This window comes from Drosophila yakuba, chromosome 3R (genome assembly GCF_016746365.2).
Source record: "Drosophila yakuba strain Tai18E2 chromosome 3R, Prin_Dyak_Tai18E2_2.1, whole genome shotgun sequence".
NCBI classification, from domain to species: domain Eukaryota; kingdom Metazoa; phylum Arthropoda; class Insecta; order Diptera; family Drosophilidae; genus Drosophila; species Drosophila yakuba.
The window spans coordinates 8398070-8416105 of NC_052530.2; the positions used below are offsets into that span (position 1 = coordinate 8398070).

Sequence of the window (18036 nt, forward strand, 5' to 3'; positions counted from 1 at the left end):
AATCCCTCGGATTCGCGTCTGGTGAATTCGAGAGCCAGTGTGTGGTCGTTATGAAGTTCGGAACGTTGTTTTTTAGCCATTCTTGATTCCCTCGAGCTTTATGAGACGGTGCCGAGTCCTGTCGAAACGTCCATGTTCTGCCACCAAAATGTTTGTCTGCCCACGGCTTCAAAGCAACCTCCAGAATACTTTCCCGATAATATTGCGCATTTACCTTGACCCCAGGCTCGATGAAAACGAATGGAGAGCGCCCATCTGCGGTTACAGCGGCCCAAACCATTATCCGTGGAGGGTGCTGCCTTCTGGTGGCCAATCGATGACTCAAATTCTCGTATGAACGGTCGGTCAAGTAAACCCTATCGTTTTGTGAGTTTACGAATTGCTCAATTGTAAAAATTTTCTTGTCAGAAAACATTATCTTCGGAAATTGACCACCTTCGACCAAGCGAAGCAACTCCTTTGCTGCTTTGGTGTGGATCATGCGCCTTTTGGATCTTATAAGGCTTGACCTTGAGATCATTTTTCAGTATACGGCGGATGCTACGATCAGAAATTTTCAGTTCTTTCGCCTTTTGATTTGCACTTTTTGAATCATCTCGGGTGACGTTTGATGACCACCTCCATGACGTTTTGCGATGCTACCAGTATCATTGTAACGAGTTATGGTGCGATAAACGAAAACTTTGTTCACTTTAAGATGTTTGAGCTCTCGAACAATCGCTGGTTGTGATTTTCGAGCTAAATATAATGCAATCACACTATTACGTTTGAAATCCATTACTGATTTCTTTTTTTCACGTTCACTCTCGGCAAAATGCTGTCGTCCACTTGTAAACAATACTCCGAACTGTCATTTAGCTAACTTACAGACAGCTGATGCCAGTGCGTCAGCTGCGCGAGCGGTCTGAAGTTGGTTACACTTTGAGTGCCGGACCCTGTAGATCGAGACGATCAAAGCGACGGACATGGCCAGATCGACTCTGCTATTGATCCTGATCATGAATATAAAGCTTCCGACCAACCACAGTCGTAGAACGTTGTAAGAAAAATATATGCTTGTTTTTTTATTTTTTTAAATATAGATGAAAAGATGATTGGTACGCGCCAAAACTCAGCTGAAATTCTGCGTTTTCCAACACAGTCTAAACTTACTTCAACCGATTGAAACAGCTGTTTATTCTCATCTTCTTCCGCAAAATTGAAAGGATGGCACTGCGTGTTTTTGGCCTAAATATAGTGAAAACTAACAGGAATCTGCTGCAAAATGCATGCAAATTCAGTGCGCCGGTCGCAGGCTACGTGGTTGGTACAATAGCCAGGTCTACAAAGCGTAAACTTGACCATTTCCATTGTATCCAAGTGTGAGACAAAACGTTTGCATAACCTTTCAGGCAGCGGCTTTATTTGCCACCGAAGTGACTGTCCAGGCTGCTCCGGCGGCTGTCCAGAAGCAAAGGGTGAGCAAGGCCATGCGGGCTTACCTGAAAAGAGCCAACGAACACGACGAGTTCATGAAGACCCAGCACCTGGAGTTCCAGATCGGAAAGCGGCACCTGGCCAACATGATGGGCGCCGATGCTGAGACGTTTACCCAGGAGGACATAGACGTAAGATACTTGTCTATGGAAATCTTAAAGCCACGGTCGTGAATTTTTATGAATTACAGGAGGCGATATCCTATCTGTTTCCCTCCGGCTTGTACGACCAAAAAGCCCGCCCGGCAATGAAGTCACCCGAGGTTGTCTTTCCCGCCCGCAAGGCCGCGGAATTCGATGAGACGGGCAGACCATTCCACAGTATGTTCTACACCGGCAAGCCCAACTTTTTCCAATTGCTTCATGTGAGTAAATGCAGAAATATATTTTATTGCTTGAGGATGGAAATTGACAATAAGCCAACTTTAATTGGTAAAAAAAGATTTGCCAAATTAAAGTACTCTAATATTTACCCAATAGACTTCGTTGGTAGATAGATATTATTTTGACTCTTTAGCTCATAGCTTTTATTTCCAAGTTAAATTTTACCTCTCTTGTTAATTACCAGGACATTGTGGAAGAAACTAACAAGCTGGCGGATCTGGAGGAGCGCATGCTTCGGCGCGGCAATAAGCCCGATGAGAACCAGAAGCTGTATGAAGCATTGCATTTTTTGCAAAGGATATATTTTGAAATAGATTTTGTTTTTTTTGTTCTTTTGTTTTAGTGGTATTGCAGGCTTTCAGTTGCTGCCCAAGGACCAGTTGGAACTTTTGCTAGTTGAGAGCATTGCCGATATCGAGTACTCCAACTTTACCAAGTCCATGGATCGGCTAATCGCATCGCCATATGCTTATAAAAGCAAAGCATTCATCGAGCGATATTTGAAACCGCTGATGGACCAGTCCAAGCAGCTTGAGGTGCCCAAACCAAGGATAGATGAAGAGGGTCGCCAGTACATCACCACCTACGAGTGCCTGCGTAAAACTGCTAGAGCCGATGTCACAGTCCGGCTACCCGGAACAGGAAAAATCAGCATTAACGGAAAAGATATTTCATACTTTGAGGACGAAAACTGCAAGGAACAGGTGAGTGAAGTTGTATACTTTAAAGCTACCATTGCTTTTAGTAAAAACTGGCTCGTTTGCTTAATGCTATTTTTTCAAAATTTATTTTGGAAATTATAGTATTTGTCGAGTTATTAGAACTTGATATAATATACTTTTCGGATCTTGCTTGAACTGCTGCGGAGAAAAGGCAATCATGAATCCTTGTTTAAATACAAATTCAGATTACAAATTTTAAATTCTACTGAATGAATATTTAGAAAAGTTTAAATACTCTTGGAAAATTATTGACATGAAATTAAATATTTTTCCCTTGACATTAGGTTGACACTAGACCCAATACAAATATTAACGCTTTTTTCATAACAATATATATAGCATATACTTTATTAAGAATAATAATTTGCATTGAATTATTATATAAACGATTCTCTGACGACAACGCCAAAACAACAAAGACACAGCCTGGAACCAGCCACAAATCAATCCTGCCAACTGCTCGCCTCTAGTTTAACTAAACGCTAGTTATAGTATTTGTATCAATAGTAGTGTATGTAGGGTATATGGCTATATAGCGTATCTATAGGGCGCCTGGCGCATCGATATCTAAATTGGTTTAACTACAACTCGTTGCTACGATAATATCAACAATGTTCTGGATTTTTTTGGGATCTGCACAACCCCCTTACGTCGTGGAAAAGTCAAACTTTGATCTATAAATATTACGAATGGGGTGCAGTAAATGCTCCTGCTATTTGCGCAGATTCTGCTTTTGCTGATTGGAGATCACAATCAGCAGCTTGTCGATCACTTTGCTGGCTTGCTGCTGCTGCGAGATGAGTGCCTGCTTTAGCTCTTGGATCTCCTGGGTGAGGAACTCGATCCGATCAGCATTGTCATCGATCTTTGTGGTTAGTGTGGTGAATTGCCCGGCATCCGGGTCCGCATCGGGTAGTACATATCCGGTCGTGGCGCCATTATTGTTGTTATACTTGTTCTTGTACGACAAATAGTTTTCGGCCGAGTTTTTTGAGGAGACAGTATGACCGAAATGCTTGCGCATCTTTCCCACTTCATAAGCCTTCATCAGGATTTCTCTGGGCAAGCGTTTCTCGCTGGGATTCAGTGGCTTGACACATAAAACCACTCTATAGGCTTGGGGAGAGACCAGAGCTGTGTAATGAAGTAAGTTCCGCAGCCATGTCGGAAGGTAGCCGTTGAATAGCGCCGACTCTATGTAGCTGATTAGCTTCGTTTGTCGCACTAGCTTTGATAGTCCCGCCGTCTTCTTCAATCCCTGGATATCGTGTACTGCTATGCCTACGAGGAGGTTCATCAGAATGATGGTCACAAATAGCAGGAACAGAACGAAGGTGATTTGTGCGCTGACTTCTAGCAGAAAAGGTGGATCTTTGCCTTCCGGATCGTTGATCAGGAGCGATAAATCCTGTTCACCAATCATCATCACCAGCACTGTTATGAAACCCATAAACGGATTGGCAAACGACGACGACGATGGAAAGATAACACAGAAACTGATGGTGAAACCAATCAGCATGCAGGAGTAGGCCATAAACAGCTTTGCGAATTCCCCTTGGACTCTCGTGTACATGGCCACATAGACATCGAACACTGGAAGCTGGCCTATCATCAACATGAGATTGGTCCAACCAAGCAGCACGGCGAAGGCGCCTATATGGTTTTGAAACGTGTACGTCTTGTTCGTGTAGATATATGATATAACAAACACGCTGGTTATCACGAACCACTCCATAATGTTCTCCACCTGCGTTACGTAGTGCCGAAATGACGAGTAGCCCGTAATGCCATATAGCTTTCGAAATATCTCCACTATGGTGATTGCAACCAGAACCCACCATTGCATCTCCATCACAAAGGGGTTGTTCCTAAGCATGTCTCCCAAGATGGATTGCTTCTGGCATAACTCCTGCGCTGGAATAGTCGTGTTGTCGTTCTTGCTACCATTGTAGCAGTTGTGGGCCAAAGCAGTCAGCACGTAGAGAGTGAGAAAGAGCACAAAGCTGAAGCAGAAGATCAGCCTGCCAATATAGTACTTGCGGATCTTGCCCCACTTGATGTACAGGAACGAGGAGCAAAGCGGGTGTTCTAGGATCTCCTTCTGGCCCTCGTCGACGAACGTGTTTAGGTAGCTGATCTCGCGCGGATGACAGTGCTGCAGCAGCTGACGGAAGTCCAGCTCCAATTCCACCTCACGGTTCACGGGGTCCTGTTAAGGGGTAAAAGGAATGGATAACGCAATTCCAATGAGAATCAAAATAGGACTATTTACTTGCGAGTGGTGCAGCGTTATGGCTGCGTCCAGTTTTTGTCTGATCATAGCCACCGAAGCCGGGGTCTTCCGGGTAATAACGTTCAACGCGGAGGTACCTTTCTTCGATTTGGTGGTTACATCCGCTCCGTGAAATATTAGCATTTCGACGCACTGTACCAACCCATCCAACGCAGCCAGGTGAAGAGCTGTAAACCCGTAAATATCCTTATGGTTGACATTGGCACCCCACTGGATGAGAGTCTCCATGATGTCGTAGGCGTTCTCGGATTTTCCCACCGCCGCGTGAAGTGGAGTACGGTGATCGAAGTCCTCGGCATTGGCGTCGGCATTACCATTCCTCAACAACGATTCAACGCAATCCAGACTGGAAGTTCTAGCTGCTAGGTGGAGCGGTGTGAAGCCTCGGTGGTTCTTCAGCTTGGCATCAGCACCTTTGGCCAGGAGTAAGTCCACACACTCCACGTTGCCCTCATCTGCTGCCAGATGCAAGGCGGTGGACTCCTTTTCACGGATGCAGATACGCACATTGGCGTCTGCATTGGGGGCATTCAGCAAGGCTTCCAGACACTGAAGATTGCCCAGATCAGCTGCCAGGTGAATGGCATTGGTGCCATTCGGTTTGAGCGAGTTGACATCGGCGCCTTCGGCAATAAAGATCTGCAGACACTCCAGGGCGTTGGATCGCACTGCGCAGTGCAGCAGGCTCTCCTCGCAGTTCGGCTTGCTGGTGTCCTTGGATATGTCCGCCCCATTGTTGATCAGTAACTTTGCCGCCTCCGCAGCATTTCCAAAGGCTGCGCAGTGCAGAGGCGTGTAGCATTTGGACTGCAGATTAACATTCAAGCCCTTGGCCACCAGAAGGCCCAAGGTGGCCAAACAGCCACTAAAGGCGCACAGGTGCAAGGCTGATATTCCATTTTGATCGCAGAAGTGCAGGTCGGCTCCCGCCTCCAGCAGACTCTCGATCAGATCCCAGCGCTTCAGGTACGCGGCCCACAGGTAGCAGAGATTCTTCTCCAGCTTTGAGGCGGACTCAAAGTGCGTTCGTATGCCCTCGGCCACCACGTTGCTCTGCTCGATGTCCTCAAAGAGCTTGACGCGGCCCGCTGCGCTCTTCATCTGGTCGATTAGGCTGATCCGCAGCGTATCGTTGCATATCTGGACGCTCAGCTCGCTGGTCGGTTCCTCGAAGCTGTCGTACATGCTCGGCGCACTCTCCGCCGGCGGCGACGGTCCACACTCCATGTATTCGAATTCTCCAGCGGTCGGATACTGGGCTTCAATCATGGCGTCAGTGTTGTTCCGCCATCGCACCATCAAGTTGGGTGGAATCGATTTGAACCTGTGGAGTCGCAAACCGATTAGTGGATGAGTATTATCGCATTGAAAGTGGTCCGGATGTTCTACGGTTGGATAATTCCAAACAAAAACATTGATATTTTTAAGATTCCCATGGCATGAACATGGATTTTTTTCTTACTTCAACCAGACGTCTATGTGCGTTTTTATGCGCTTAATATTAAATATTGACGTACTTCTGTTATTTCACAGGCTATCCTATGATAATCGTATTTATTTTTATTTGTTATTTTTATCGATTTAAACGTAAATTTTCAATTCTGCTTATTTTTAATCATTTAATTCGATTTGAACGTTGTTTGATGATTATTGGAAGATCCACAATATCTCTCGCGTCAAATTAAATGTATTTATAATATTTATTTAGTTTATTAAAATATTTCTGAGAGGAGAACAATCAAACTTTTCAATGATATTTCTTAAACATTTAACAGGTTTTCATGGGTTTGAGGTGATTTTGATCTTCTGGATAACACATTTTACGTCAGTTGTTTTGGCTTATAAAGCATTCAAATAATTTGTCAGTGATTAGAGAACATTTAATCTCAGTGGAAGTTTTTTCAATTTATTTAATGGTTTTACATTTCGTCTAGACGTGATGATATACAACTGCAAACTGCGTTGCCATTCAGTTTGTAGTTATACCCGTTACTCGTAGAGTAAAAGGGTATACTAGATTCGTTGAAAAGTATGTAACAGGCAGAAGGAAGCGTTTCCGACCATATAAAGTATATATATTCTTGATCAGGATCAATAGCCGAGTCGATTTGGCCATGTCCGTCTGTCCGTCCGTCTGTCCGTCTGTCCGTCTGTCCGTATGAACGTCGAGATCTCAGGAACTACAAAAGCTAGAAAGTTGAGATTAAGTAAACAGACTCCAGGGACATAGACGCAGCGCAAGTTTGTCGAATCATGCTGCCACGCCCACTCTAACGCCCACAAACCGCCCAAAACTGTCACGCCCACACTTTTGAAAAATGTTTTAATATTTCTTCATTTTTGTATTGGTCTTGAAAATTTCTATCGATTTGCAAAAAAACTTTTTGCCACGCCCACTCTAACGCCCACAAACCGCCCAAAGCTGCCACGCCCACACTTTTGAAAAATGTTTTGATATTTTTTCATTTTTGTATTAGTCTTGTAAATTTCTATCTATTTGCCAAAAAACTTTTGGCCACGCCCACTCTAACGCCCACAAACCGCCAAAAACTGTCCTTCGCACTTACACTAGCTGAGTAACGGGTATCAGATAGTCGGGGAACTCGACTATAGCGTTCTCTCTTGTTTGTTTATGAGAAACTTGTAATTACTATGAAGTTAGAACTCGTAAATAGTTCGACGCTTTTTAGCGTCGTTAGTACAACCCATGCGGTCGAACTAAGTTGGCTTAATATTTAAACAAAGCCATTAGAGAGACTCGAACTTCTCTTTGTCTACACTCTCATCTCGCACAGATCACCTTTTTATAGATCCGTACACACATAATCTCCATCGCTCAAATGGCACTGAGCAACGGAGTTCAAGATCTGTTGACTTTTCGAGCATGCATAATTTTAAATAATTATTGTGTGTTATTTTTGAGTAGGGAGTTATGCAAAGCAGGCGGTTTATTTGAAGCGGTTTTTTTTATTTTACCGATCAGTATTCACTGTTTACTGTTCACTATTCTCGTACGATGATGGATTTACCGACTGTGCCGGTAGACTTTGTTTTGTTTTCTTGGTCGCCAACTCAGGTCTGCTCAGCAGACATAGTTATCCGATGCATAATTTCAGACCTCGTCCATGGTCAGAAGCTGGTGCACTCGTTGTGCAACTAAAGCACTATGACTGCCCACTGTCCATTGCCACTGCTTTTGTTGGCCACTTAAGCTGGGAATCTCGACATCCGACCGACTGGGACTGAATACGTACACCGTTTGCAGCCATATCCACGGATGATGCCAATTCGCCAGTGAGCTGTTTTCAATTTCTAATTTCATTTCCGAAATACATGGGAGAGCCCGGCGCACCAGTCGTCCGATCCGCGAAATTCGAAATACGGACTACGGATCGGATTGGATCGGATCGGATGGGGTTAGATGGGATGGGATGAGGTCGGAACGGGACAAGTGCCTCACAATGGAGGCCTTTGTGGGACCGAGACAATTGCGTCTAACGGGCGGAAAATGCTAAATGTTGTGTGAAAAAACGCGAAATTTTCACTTCCGTTTTGTTGTTGCCGTCGATTTTTCGGACGTTGTTTTAGCGTTTATTCCTATTGTTTCTAAAGCGACGACGATCACTCCGAACGCGTACTAGCCGTGTTTTGTGGCTCTTTTTTCGTTTCGGCCAGCAACGAACGCGTCCGCCTGCCTTGTTGTTCCAAAAGCGACTGAGCTCGATGAAAATCGGTAAGCGTTGGCTAAGTCGTCGATCGAAATTAAAAGAGAGTGTACAGGTAGGGCCAAAATAATAGCTCTGGGAACTCGGGGATAAACATACTATTTATTATATTTGAGTAGCTGATTTGATTTTCAGTTTGCCTGTTTGGCAGGTTTAATACACCATGTAAGACTCTTTATGGTCATTGTCAGTCTTTGATGGAAATGCCTTTTCAAAAATACCTTTCAAAAAATAAAGAAGTAAGAAGTAATTTTAAGTGCCAATATTTTGACCGCAGGTGTAAATAATTGGTATTTGGAGAGGGAGATACTCTAGAGAGACAGTGACAAATCTCCAAAAAGTCTGCAATTTTGTCGGGAGTGGGAGTGATAATCGTTGGTACATTTCACTTTGAGGCATTTCTTTTTATGGGCTAAGTTCTTTCGATGTGATATTGTATGAAATGCCATGACCTTAAAACCACATTTAAAACTTCCAATGTCCTTAGCTCTTAAATTCAAAATACACGAATATATATTAAATAGTTTATGTAAAAGTATAGTCAATAAAGTATCTTCAAATTACACTTGGCAAAAAGAAAGCTGCTTTGCTTTGGTTTTTGTATTGTGCAGACAGCGTTACAATATAATATTTACATACATTGTAAGTTGTTTATATTCTTTAAGTTAAACTCATATTAATAGCAATCCCATGCCTAAAGTCACTGTGGTTCTAACAATTAATATTCAGTTATTTAGTATTGTAAAGTAAAGTAGTAGGTTTATTGGAACCTTTCCAACTAACTGCCTCTTTTAACCACCAGCATAAAACACACTTTTTGTGTATTTCTATAATTCTATGCAATTATCTTTTTTACTGCTAGAAACAAATATCACAAGTAATTTTACCATGTTTTAGGAGTATTCCGTATTCTCCATTCCCTCACAAAAGCTGGCTCACTGCTCCCGACATTTGATAAACAGAAATTATATAAATATGGTAGTTTTGATTTTGCGAATAGCATGCATGGTTTTCTCGGCGGCAATTCATTTGTCACATAAATCACGGAATGCTGCCGCGTCTTTGCCTTTTGGGCCCGGCCATCACGCCTATACGAGTATATGTACATATATTTTGAGTGTGTTTTATTGTAGCCAGAAATTTCTGCAACTGCAAGTGCAACAGGTAACTGAAAACTGGCCACTCCAACTGGCACTTACCGGTTATTTGCATTATTCTCCGTGAGCGGCTGTTCCACTTCGGTCTTGGTAACGACGCTGATCGAACGTGTCATGCGACGGGGCTTGGTGCTGCCCTCCTTATAGCCAAGATTCTCCATGGTGACGGCCAGAAGTTGCTGCTGCAGTCGTCGCCGGTGTCAATGCTGCCGCTTTCGTGGTTGTGGCAATTAAAACGCGCAAATATGCGCAAAAAACTCGGTGCAATGCAACTTCGCTTTTTGTCACCGCCCGCAATCGGCAATAAGTATGCGAAAAAGTTACTTTCCAATATCACACGGCAGCGGAGCGCCAATTTATAGCCCAATTTCAGCGACTGGTTGGCATTTTCAAAGGCCTGCAAAGATAGTTCGATGTGAAGTTTATGGACTACAGCTTTCTACGAGGCATCTATCCTAACGATCCCTCTGAGTTATCCCAAGCAGACTGGACCCAACTGACTGGCAGACTTTCCCAACTGCCTGGATGGATGAACTCCGCGAAAGATAGCCAGTCGTGCGTTGGATGCGACACTCGTGGCCGCAGTTATCTAAGCGTCTTCCTTTTGACGCAGCGATAAGCGCACATCATCACAATCACGACCATTATCGCCAGACTATCCGGGGATTTATCTCAGAGTGCTACTGGTTCTGAATGCTCATCACAAGGGGGGTTAAGAAACTGCCATCGTTGTGATATATCAGTTGAATTAGTCGAGGATTGTGTAACTGCTAACCAAGTGATGTGAGTCTAAGCTCGATGAGCCTCTTCATGATTATTTCTTTTTTTTGGATAGACGTGTCTACTTTGCCATCCCTTTGCGACACTCCCATGCCGTGATTGTTTATTTTCTTATTTTGATTTTGTTTGTGCATATTATTTACAATTTTTGTCAACGTCAGATGTGGAAGTACTCATTCCTTTAGTATGCACGCAGATTCCAACGTTTACTTTGGAATTAAGTTTATTTCTGATTTCTAATAGTGTCTCTTTTAGATATAGACTTTGCCCTGGTGTTTTGACTATTTCTATAATGATTTAATGAACGTTTCTGCCAATGTGTTGTTCTTCTGACAGATTTAATGAACTAAAAACATTAAAAATGATATTGTCTCTCTACTATTTTATGTTATCCTATGCTTTTATTTAGCATTCCCTATTAATCTTACTTTGTTTATTTTTCGGCTTGCAATAATTGATTTGGTCAAAGAAATATCACATCTGTAGCCAATATAAGTTCTGTGTATTTTCCGCTTTTCCGCGAGATTAGCCACTCGACTGCTAAGAATCTAGAGATGTCACATTAGACTAAATTAGCTAGTGAAGCGTTAAGCTTGTTAAGGTTTTATTTGTTGCTTTACTTTTGGCATCGCATTACTGTAAACAATTCTCGAGCGATTCTGGGAATCTTTCAAACTTGTTTGCAAAACATAAACAAAAGTTAATGGGAAACGCAAAAAAAAGTCTCTGTTTGCCTGGCGACAACGCATGAGAAACTTTCTTTGATTAGGCAAACCAAAAATCCGCTGACTGATTAAACATATACGGGATAAACAAGGGCCGGCAACAAAAACTGCGGCCAAAATTGAGTTGGCTGAAATATGTGAGCAAATTAATCAAAATCTGTGAGTAGTTGGGAAACCAGTTTTTGATTCGTTGATGTCTAATGCACAGAAAGAATTTGGTTTTTGCTGAATGTCGAAATGATTTTTCATACAAAATGATTTTTTGTAAAAGTTTACAAGTTGAAAGGAACCTTCGGTAACACTATTTCTTGAGTAATACGAATACTTGTATATTTGAATATATTCTTAGATTCTTTTATTTTTCGCCGTGTGCGGTTTCTGGGTTGTGTGTGGAGTCTGCGAGGCCCCAAAACTCGCTAACACACTAAACAAATATTTGTTTAAAAACGCCCCCGTGTGATTACAAATGTGCTGCCACTTTTGGCGCACTGTGTGAATTGCTGGAATTCGCCCAATCAATTAATACGTTTTTATACCTTTTGCAGGTGCAAAAAGTGCTGGACCTTAAATAGCAAGAGGTCGGGCTGGCTTTTGTTGTTGATCGAAGGCCCGGAAGTGGCGTATAGCTGCTTACCCGTTACGACAGACCAGACCGCCGCCGGCCATTTTGGAAAACTGCGTCGCCATCGAGCCGTGGAAATGGCAGATGGCCGACGGATTGGCCGAGCGATCTTCGGGATCGTTCGCTGGCGGGTATTTCTCGGGTGTTTCTTCGCCGCCCGCTGATTCAATTATAATTGAAATCAATTTGGGGCTTTGTGGGGGACTTAAGGGGGTTATTATCCGAACGAACGCATTGGGCTGAGTTGGGTTTTTTTTTGCGTTGCCATAATGCCCTTGAACCTGAAGCGCATGCCCATTCCCCACACTGCGCCGTACAGCCGCTGATTACTAGATCCGATCTATTTACTATATACTATATACTATAAACTGTATAGTATTCGTGGGCCTATGCAGTTGCAATTGAATTCGAGCCAGAGTGCGCGAATTAAAGGATAATGCAGTCGACAAAAGCCGTGCACCGTGTGTAAACAAACCTCAATTGCTATTCATAAGTTGCACTCGGTTATAGAGATCGTTTATTGTTCATTTGGCTGATTTTGTAATAGAAAACTTCTAGATATCGCTTATGTTAGGGAACCCGTACTAAGGTACTTTGGTCCATGATTAATGCTAATTTGTGTACTATTTGTGCATTTAGTTTTGATTCTGCTTGGGTAATATAATTATAATAGGTATCTATCGTTTTTCCGAAATTTAAGTCAGGGGAAAAGTTGATTATGATTAGTACTATGAACATGTACTAATAGTTCTCAATTGATATATAGATATAATACTGCGATACTCTTTCAAACGGATGAAAAACTTCACTTCTTAGATTGCAAGAAGATTTGTAAATGATTATACACTGCTAGAACTTCTTTTTTTTTTATTAAAGTGGGCTCTAAGTTAAGTAAAAGTTTTACTTATTCTATTTGAAAATATATTGAAGCAGACGTTATTATTCCGAGTGTGGTCGTAGTATCCTAATATTCCCTTTTCCAATACGCTGATAAGATCGATTTTCAAGTATTTTGAAACGCTTAACTAAATTTCTTGACCACTGTGGAAAGTTCACTTTACATTATGTCATGCCAATGCGTGTATTGTTTTAACTGCAGACCCGGTGGCGGAGCATCGATGATTGCGACATTTTGCTACTAAAATTATCCTTTTTGTGAGATGTTATCTGGCATGGAAATTTCTGGGGGCGATGTAATATTTTCCGACACTGGGCGCGCTCTCGACGACGCGGGATCGACTGATATAAAGAACTACGCCTAAATGATGTTCTACGCGATATGAGTGACCAAAAGTAAGCCGCTCGACGAGCGCCAATGAAGAAGGTGTACATATAGTATATATAATATATCCCCGCAGATCCGACACCAGTACACTTGTACAGTTGGAGCGCCGAGCGATATCTTGATATCTTCGTGCATCTCAGTCGTGTCGACATAGCTCATGTGTCAGACTATAAAACTCATTTAAATCATAATAAAATGTAACCGCGAATTTTCTTGAAACTCTGAGATGCCGGTAGGATGCCTCCCCTCTAACGCACCACACCCTCGACTGCAGATCGCACGAAGAGGGGTTTGGAATTTGGGGAACCCTGAAGTTGGGGCAGCCAGTTTTATTATTCGCCTCGTCACTTTTCTGCAAATCTGGTGCTATTTTTATCGCCGTCAATTAAGACTTTCTGTCGCTCGTCTTTGGCATTCGGTGTTTGTGTAGTGTGTACCTATGTACATTAATTTAAAAATCTTGTTTGTAAGCCTTTTATTATGCTTGTTATTGTTGTTACTGTTGCGTGAAGTCATCTAGAAATTTGTTTAAACAAATCAAAGTCTGTCTCTTTCCCCTTTGGCTGTTATTTTGCTGATTGATGGCAGTTGTCGATTTGGTTTGCCAAAAAAGAGAATCGGAAGAACAATAGTTTAAAAATTGGTCTTTCCCTTTTGTTGCCGCATGTTTTGTTTATTGCTTATTGTTTTTTAATCATAACGTTCATTGTACGTCTGCCAACAGACCATTGTTGGGCGGTACGTTTGTCAAGCCCCTTGACTTTGATTCCCACGCAGTCGAATTCGAAAAATGGCCAAAACGAAAAATTGAATTACGATTTGTTTTGATCTTTGGATTCTGTGAACTTTGTGACTGGCGTCAGAGCTGTTGCTAAGTATGGGAATATAATTATACCCGTTACTCGTAGAGTAAAAGGGTATACTAGATTCGTTGAAAAGTATGTAACAGGCAGAAGGAAGCGTTTCCGACCATATAAAGTATCTATATTCTTGATCAGGATCAATAGCGGAGTCGATTTGGCCATGTCCGTCTGTCCGTCCGTCTGTCCGTCCGTCCGTCTGTCCGTCTGTCTGTCCGTATGAACGTCGAGATCTCAGGAACTACAAAAGCTAGAAAGTTGAGATTAGGCATACAGACTTCAGGGACATAGACGCAGCGCAAGTTTGTCGATTCATGTTGCCACGCCCACTCTAACGCCCACAAACCGCCCAAAACTGCCACGCCCACACTTTTGAAAAATGTTTTAATATTTTTTCATTTTTGTATTGGTGTTGTAAATTTGTATCGATTTGTCAAAAAACTTTTTGCCACGCCCACTCTAACGCCCACAAACCGCCGAAAGCTGCCACGCCCACACTTTTGAAAAATGTTTTGATATTTTTTCATTTTTGTATAAGTCTTGTAAATTTCTATCGATTTGCCAAAACACTTTTTGCCACGCCCACTCTAACGCCCACAAACCGCCAAAAACTGTCAGTGTTGAAGACCTCCTTCGCACTTCCACTAGCTGAGTAACGGGTATCAGATAGTCGGGGAACTCGACTATAGCGTTCTCTCTTGTTAATTAATGGTTTCCTTGCCAGCAGATTTCGTTTCTCGACTCGGTCCATACAAATTTAACTAATGAATTACTTTGATTTTTGCTGAGAATGTCACTTCCTTTCTTTAGTATATGTGGGTTACCTAATATTATTTATATAGAAGAAAAGCTAGATACGTATTTTGAATTCCAATGTTATTAAAGCCCAATGAAGAGATATGAAGAACATGGTTTAGCGATATAAACATAGCTCTTTGCGTTACTCAACCGTCTTTAATTACCTCTTAAAAGAACTCGACTAATTACGTACAGCGAACTATTACCCAACCTATTAAAACGGGACAGCGCGTGCTGATCTTGCCCGCGGCTCCGCAATTATCCGGGCTTGATGCATTGCTATAATGCACTTATAATTTGCATCACACCTAGCCTGGCAGACGAACTATTCAGCTCCCACACACTCGGTTGACGAGTCTACTAATTGCCAGGCGGACATTCAACAATCTGCTGCAGTTTAGTGGCCGCGGCCGAGAGTCATTTAATTTGGCTAACCATTCCGCCATTATCTATCGGCATTGTTGTACAGGAAGCGCTATCGCAGCATCATTTGAATACAGAGAGATCCGTACAATGGCTGCCTCGGGCGCTCGAACTTGACATCTAACGGCCACAATATTATACCATTCTCATTCGCCGATTCGTTATCTCGATTTTTCCAGTTGCTCTTCCCGCTGCAATTTAGCGAGCTGCTTGGCAAAGTCGATGTGGAGGCTAACGTCGAGGGAGGCGGGCCTTCCGGTCAGGCTGGAGCCATCCGCTGGGGCATCGCCATGAGTTTGCGCAGCTTTGTCGATCAAGAGATGATTGAGTCAATGCGTCTGGGTAAGTTCATGAGTCTCCAATGTAGCCGCCTCCGTTGGCTTATTGCCGCTAATTGCAATTTATGCTGCAGCCGGCCTGCTAACACGTGACTATCGCCGTCGGGAGCGTAAGAAGTTCGGACAGGAAGGAGCACGCCGCAAGTACACGTGGAAGAAGCGCTAGACGGTCACGTGCATCTACAACTAGGCTGCATTTTATATCAAAGTGTTTTATTAATAAATATAAACTATGTTAACAGAGGTGCCGTCTTAGGTCCATTGGTCTACATTTGGTCCAGTGGACGCAGACCCAGAAGCTCCATTCCCTGTCGCAGTGTTCTTTTGGCAGCGTAAAAGAGAAGAAGGCGTTGGAGCTGCTTTTGTAGGGAGGGCTCTTGTTTCACTGGCAATCTCTTCAGCGCTCGACTGGTGGCGTTGCTGCAGGGAAAAACAAGTACATTTAGTTCATGACAGAGATAAAAAACTAGCAATTCGTTTGTTACGCTTGACTCTGACAGTGCATAACGAATGTGTATTATTATTCTATTGTACTCACCACAGTCCAAAGAGATAGTTGACAAGGACACATGCCTCCAATTGTTCCTTCGATTGCCAAATGCTTTGATCAAAGCGTGCCAGTGCGTAGAGCAGATCCAAAGCATCCGCTGGCTCCGTGGCAAAGTGCTTCCAGTCAGGCTTAATATCGTCCAGATCTACTTCACTGAAATTATGCAGCAAACTGTGCAGGCGACAGTGTGTGTACTGCAGCTTGATTCCAGTGTCCCCATTTACTTGGAGCGCCTGCTGCCAGCTAAACTCGTGATCTCGTTGCCTTCGCTGCTTGAGAACATTGACCAGGACGGCTGACACGCCCAGAATATCACAAACATGTTCATCATCCAGATTATAGTTTTCTCTGGTAGCTAGAAAAGAATGTTGGGACTCACACGTTCATTGGATTTGGTAAGTACCTACTTGGACTAAAGTTTCGTTTTTCTCGCATTATATCTCGTGCTTCATCCAGGACATCTTTGAGAAAGATTGCCTTTCCCTGACGAGTGCTCATCCCATGAATGCGTCCAAATTTTACATGTTGCAGCTGTTCCAGACTTAGGCGGTCATCCAGGGCTGCCGATGTTTTAAAGAGGGCATTAAAATGATCCGCTTGACCATTGTCCACGACGTAGAGCAAGCGGGAGAAATGAAACCTGGAGAGTCTCTCCAGCAGCGCAGCGATGTCCCTGGCTAGGTACAAAGTGGATCCATCACTCTTTATCACAGGAATGCGTCGACCATCCACCACAACAATCTCACGACCATCGTGCTCTGGCTGGAGGAGTCCACTAATGCGCAGTTTTTCCAGAACTTCCTGAATGTGCTGTTGGGAATACTGGGATTCCCATTCGTAGATATCGAAGTGAACGCCCAGTCGGCTATAGACTTTGGATAGATCATCTACAGTGTACTTTCTGTACTGCTGCCATTGATGGGCCATTGTTTTATCCGTTCCTTCTTCCAAAGCGCTAAAGAGGTCCCTTGCTTGCTGCGCGATTTCAGGGTTTTGTTCAGCCGCCTTGTTGGCGGCCACGTAGGATTTGTAGAGCGTTTCTATTGGGGATAGTTGCATTTCCTTGTCGCTTACATTTAGCAGTTGAACTCCTAGTGCCAGTAGTCCAAATTGCGTGCCCCAGTCCCCCAGGTAGTTCAAGCGGGTGGTGCGATAGCCTAAGTGCTGGTGCAGATTGGCCAGAACATTGCCGATGATTGTGGAGCGCAGGTGGCCAACGTGAAAGGGTTTTGCTATGTTGGGCGAGCTGTACTCTACTACTATGTGTTCCGCAGCAAAAGGCGAAGGATGTGAAGCGTTCCCTTTAGTTTGGAGGAGCTGCTCTACAAAGACCTGTGGCTGCAGCTGAAACACGATCTTGGCTGCACTGCGGCCAGCACTGGGTACCAGTTGAACGTTTTCCACATAGGCTTCCTCGAATCTGTTCTTCAATGAATTCAGTAGTTTCCCCTCCTGTTGCGCAACCGCAGAGGGCAGAACCCACTCCACAGTCGGTCGGTCGGCATTCTGGAGCTGCTGTCTTCGCACAGGCACCTCAAGGGCATAGCAGGCGTTCTTGAGCTGCGGCAGCTGGAGTATGGGAGCAAGTTTGGTCTGACATAATGGGTAGTTCCATCAATATTAAGCTTACCTGCTCACAAATCGCTTGCCGTATGCGAATCATCGTTTCCGTGAGTTCCTACAAACTATTCTAGCGCATTACAACGTTTATGTACATTTATTTTAAGCGTTTTAATTTCAATAAGTAAGCATCGAAATCAGCTTTAAATATTTTACTCACTAGATGCAAAGGTAAACAAACCACTGTGTGGCCGTCCATAAGCCGCCGAAAAATCCCATGTATTGCTGCAAAGCAGCTGTTTGGTCTTCTGTGACGTCACAGACTAACCGATGCCAGTG

General features: G+C 43.4%; 3 protein-coding genes across 6 annotated transcripts; 1 reads left to right on the forward strand and 2 right to left on the reverse strand.

Annotated features, from left to right (window-relative positions):
* Positions 1–1143: 1143 nt before the first annotated feature.
* Positions 1144–15830, forward strand: LOC6535997 (28S ribosomal protein S9, mitochondrial). Its single transcript, XM_002096576.3, has 7 exons — positions 1144–1302; positions 1392–1607; positions 1667–1840; positions 2044–2129; positions 2203–2563; positions 15429–15591; positions 15662–15830. Exons 1-7 carry the CDS (start codon positions 1207–1209, stop codon positions 15751–15753), a joined length of 1188 nt encoding a protein of 395 aa, XP_002096612.1. The 5' UTR covers positions 1144–1206; the 3' UTR covers positions 15754–15830.
* LOC6535998 (transient receptor potential channel pyrexia) lies at positions 2898–13150 on the reverse strand. Of its 4 annotated transcripts, XM_039375658.1 has the most exons (5): positions 12945–13150; positions 9799–10153; positions 9487–9748; positions 4854–6198; positions 2898–4790 (listed from the first exon to the last, which is right to left on the reverse strand). In XM_039375658.1, the coding sequence occupies exons 2-5, from the start codon at positions 9809–9811 to the stop codon at positions 3294–3296; spliced, it is 3117 nt and encodes a 1038-aa protein (XP_039231592.1). In that variant the 5' UTR covers positions 9812–10153; positions 12945–13150; the 3' UTR covers positions 2898–3293. The 4 variants fall into 4 exon arrangements, with proteins under 4 accessions (XP_039231592.1, XP_002096613.1, XP_015047506.1 ...); XM_002096577.3 differs by lacking the exon at positions 9487–9748 and having other exon boundaries at positions 12945–13148; XM_015192020.2 differs by lacking the exons at positions 9487–9748; positions 9799–10153; positions 12945–13150 and adding an exon at positions 8129–8599.
* LOC6536000 (probable arginine--tRNA ligase, mitochondrial) lies at positions 15780–17953 on the reverse strand. Its single transcript, XM_002096579.4, has 4 exons — positions 17768–17953; positions 16545–17706; positions 16126–16492; positions 15780–16007 (listed from the first exon to the last, which is right to left on the reverse strand). The coding sequence occupies exons 1-4, from the start codon at positions 17798–17800 to the stop codon at positions 15854–15856; spliced, it is 1716 nt and encodes a 571-aa protein (XP_002096615.3). The 5' UTR covers positions 17801–17953; the 3' UTR covers positions 15780–15853.
* Between the last annotated feature and the right edge of the window lie 83 nt (positions 17954–18036).

Excerpts from the sequence above, each read along its gene's own strand:
- LOC6535997 (XM_002096576.3), top strand. The coding sequence starts at position 1,207 with ATGGCACTGCGTGTTTTTGGCCTAAATATAGTGAAAACTAACAGGAAT. Across the intron at positions 1,608-1,666 it reads TTACCCAGGAGGACATAGAC|GAGGCGATATCCTATCTGTT; the intron begins GTAAGATACTTG and ends TATGAATTACAG. Across the intron at positions 1,841-2,043 it reads ACTTTTTCCAATTGCTTCAT|GACATTGTGGAAGAAACTAA; the intron begins GTGAGTAAATGC and ends GTTAATTACCAG.
- LOC6535998 (XM_039375658.1), bottom strand. Across the intron at positions 6,199-9,486 it reads CGGAATACTCCTAAAACATG|GTTCAAATCGATTCCACCCA; the intron begins GTAAAATTACTT and ends GCGACTCCACAG. Across the intron at positions 4,791-4,853 it reads TAACGCTGCACCACTCGCAA|GACCCCGTGAACCGTGAGGT; the intron begins GTAAATAGTCCT and ends ACCCCTTAACAG.
- LOC6536000 (XM_002096579.4), bottom strand. The coding sequence starts at position 17,800 with ATGATTCGCATACGGCAAGCGATTTGTGAGCAG. Across the intron at positions 17,707-17,767 it reads GGCAAGCGATTTGTGAGCAG|CTGCCGCAGCTCAAGAACGC; the intron begins GTAAGCTTAATA and ends CCCATACTCCAG. Across the intron at positions 16,493-16,544 it reads AAAACGAAACTTTAGTCCAA|CTACCAGAGAAAACTATAAT; the intron begins GTAGGTACTTAC and ends ATTCTTTTCTAG.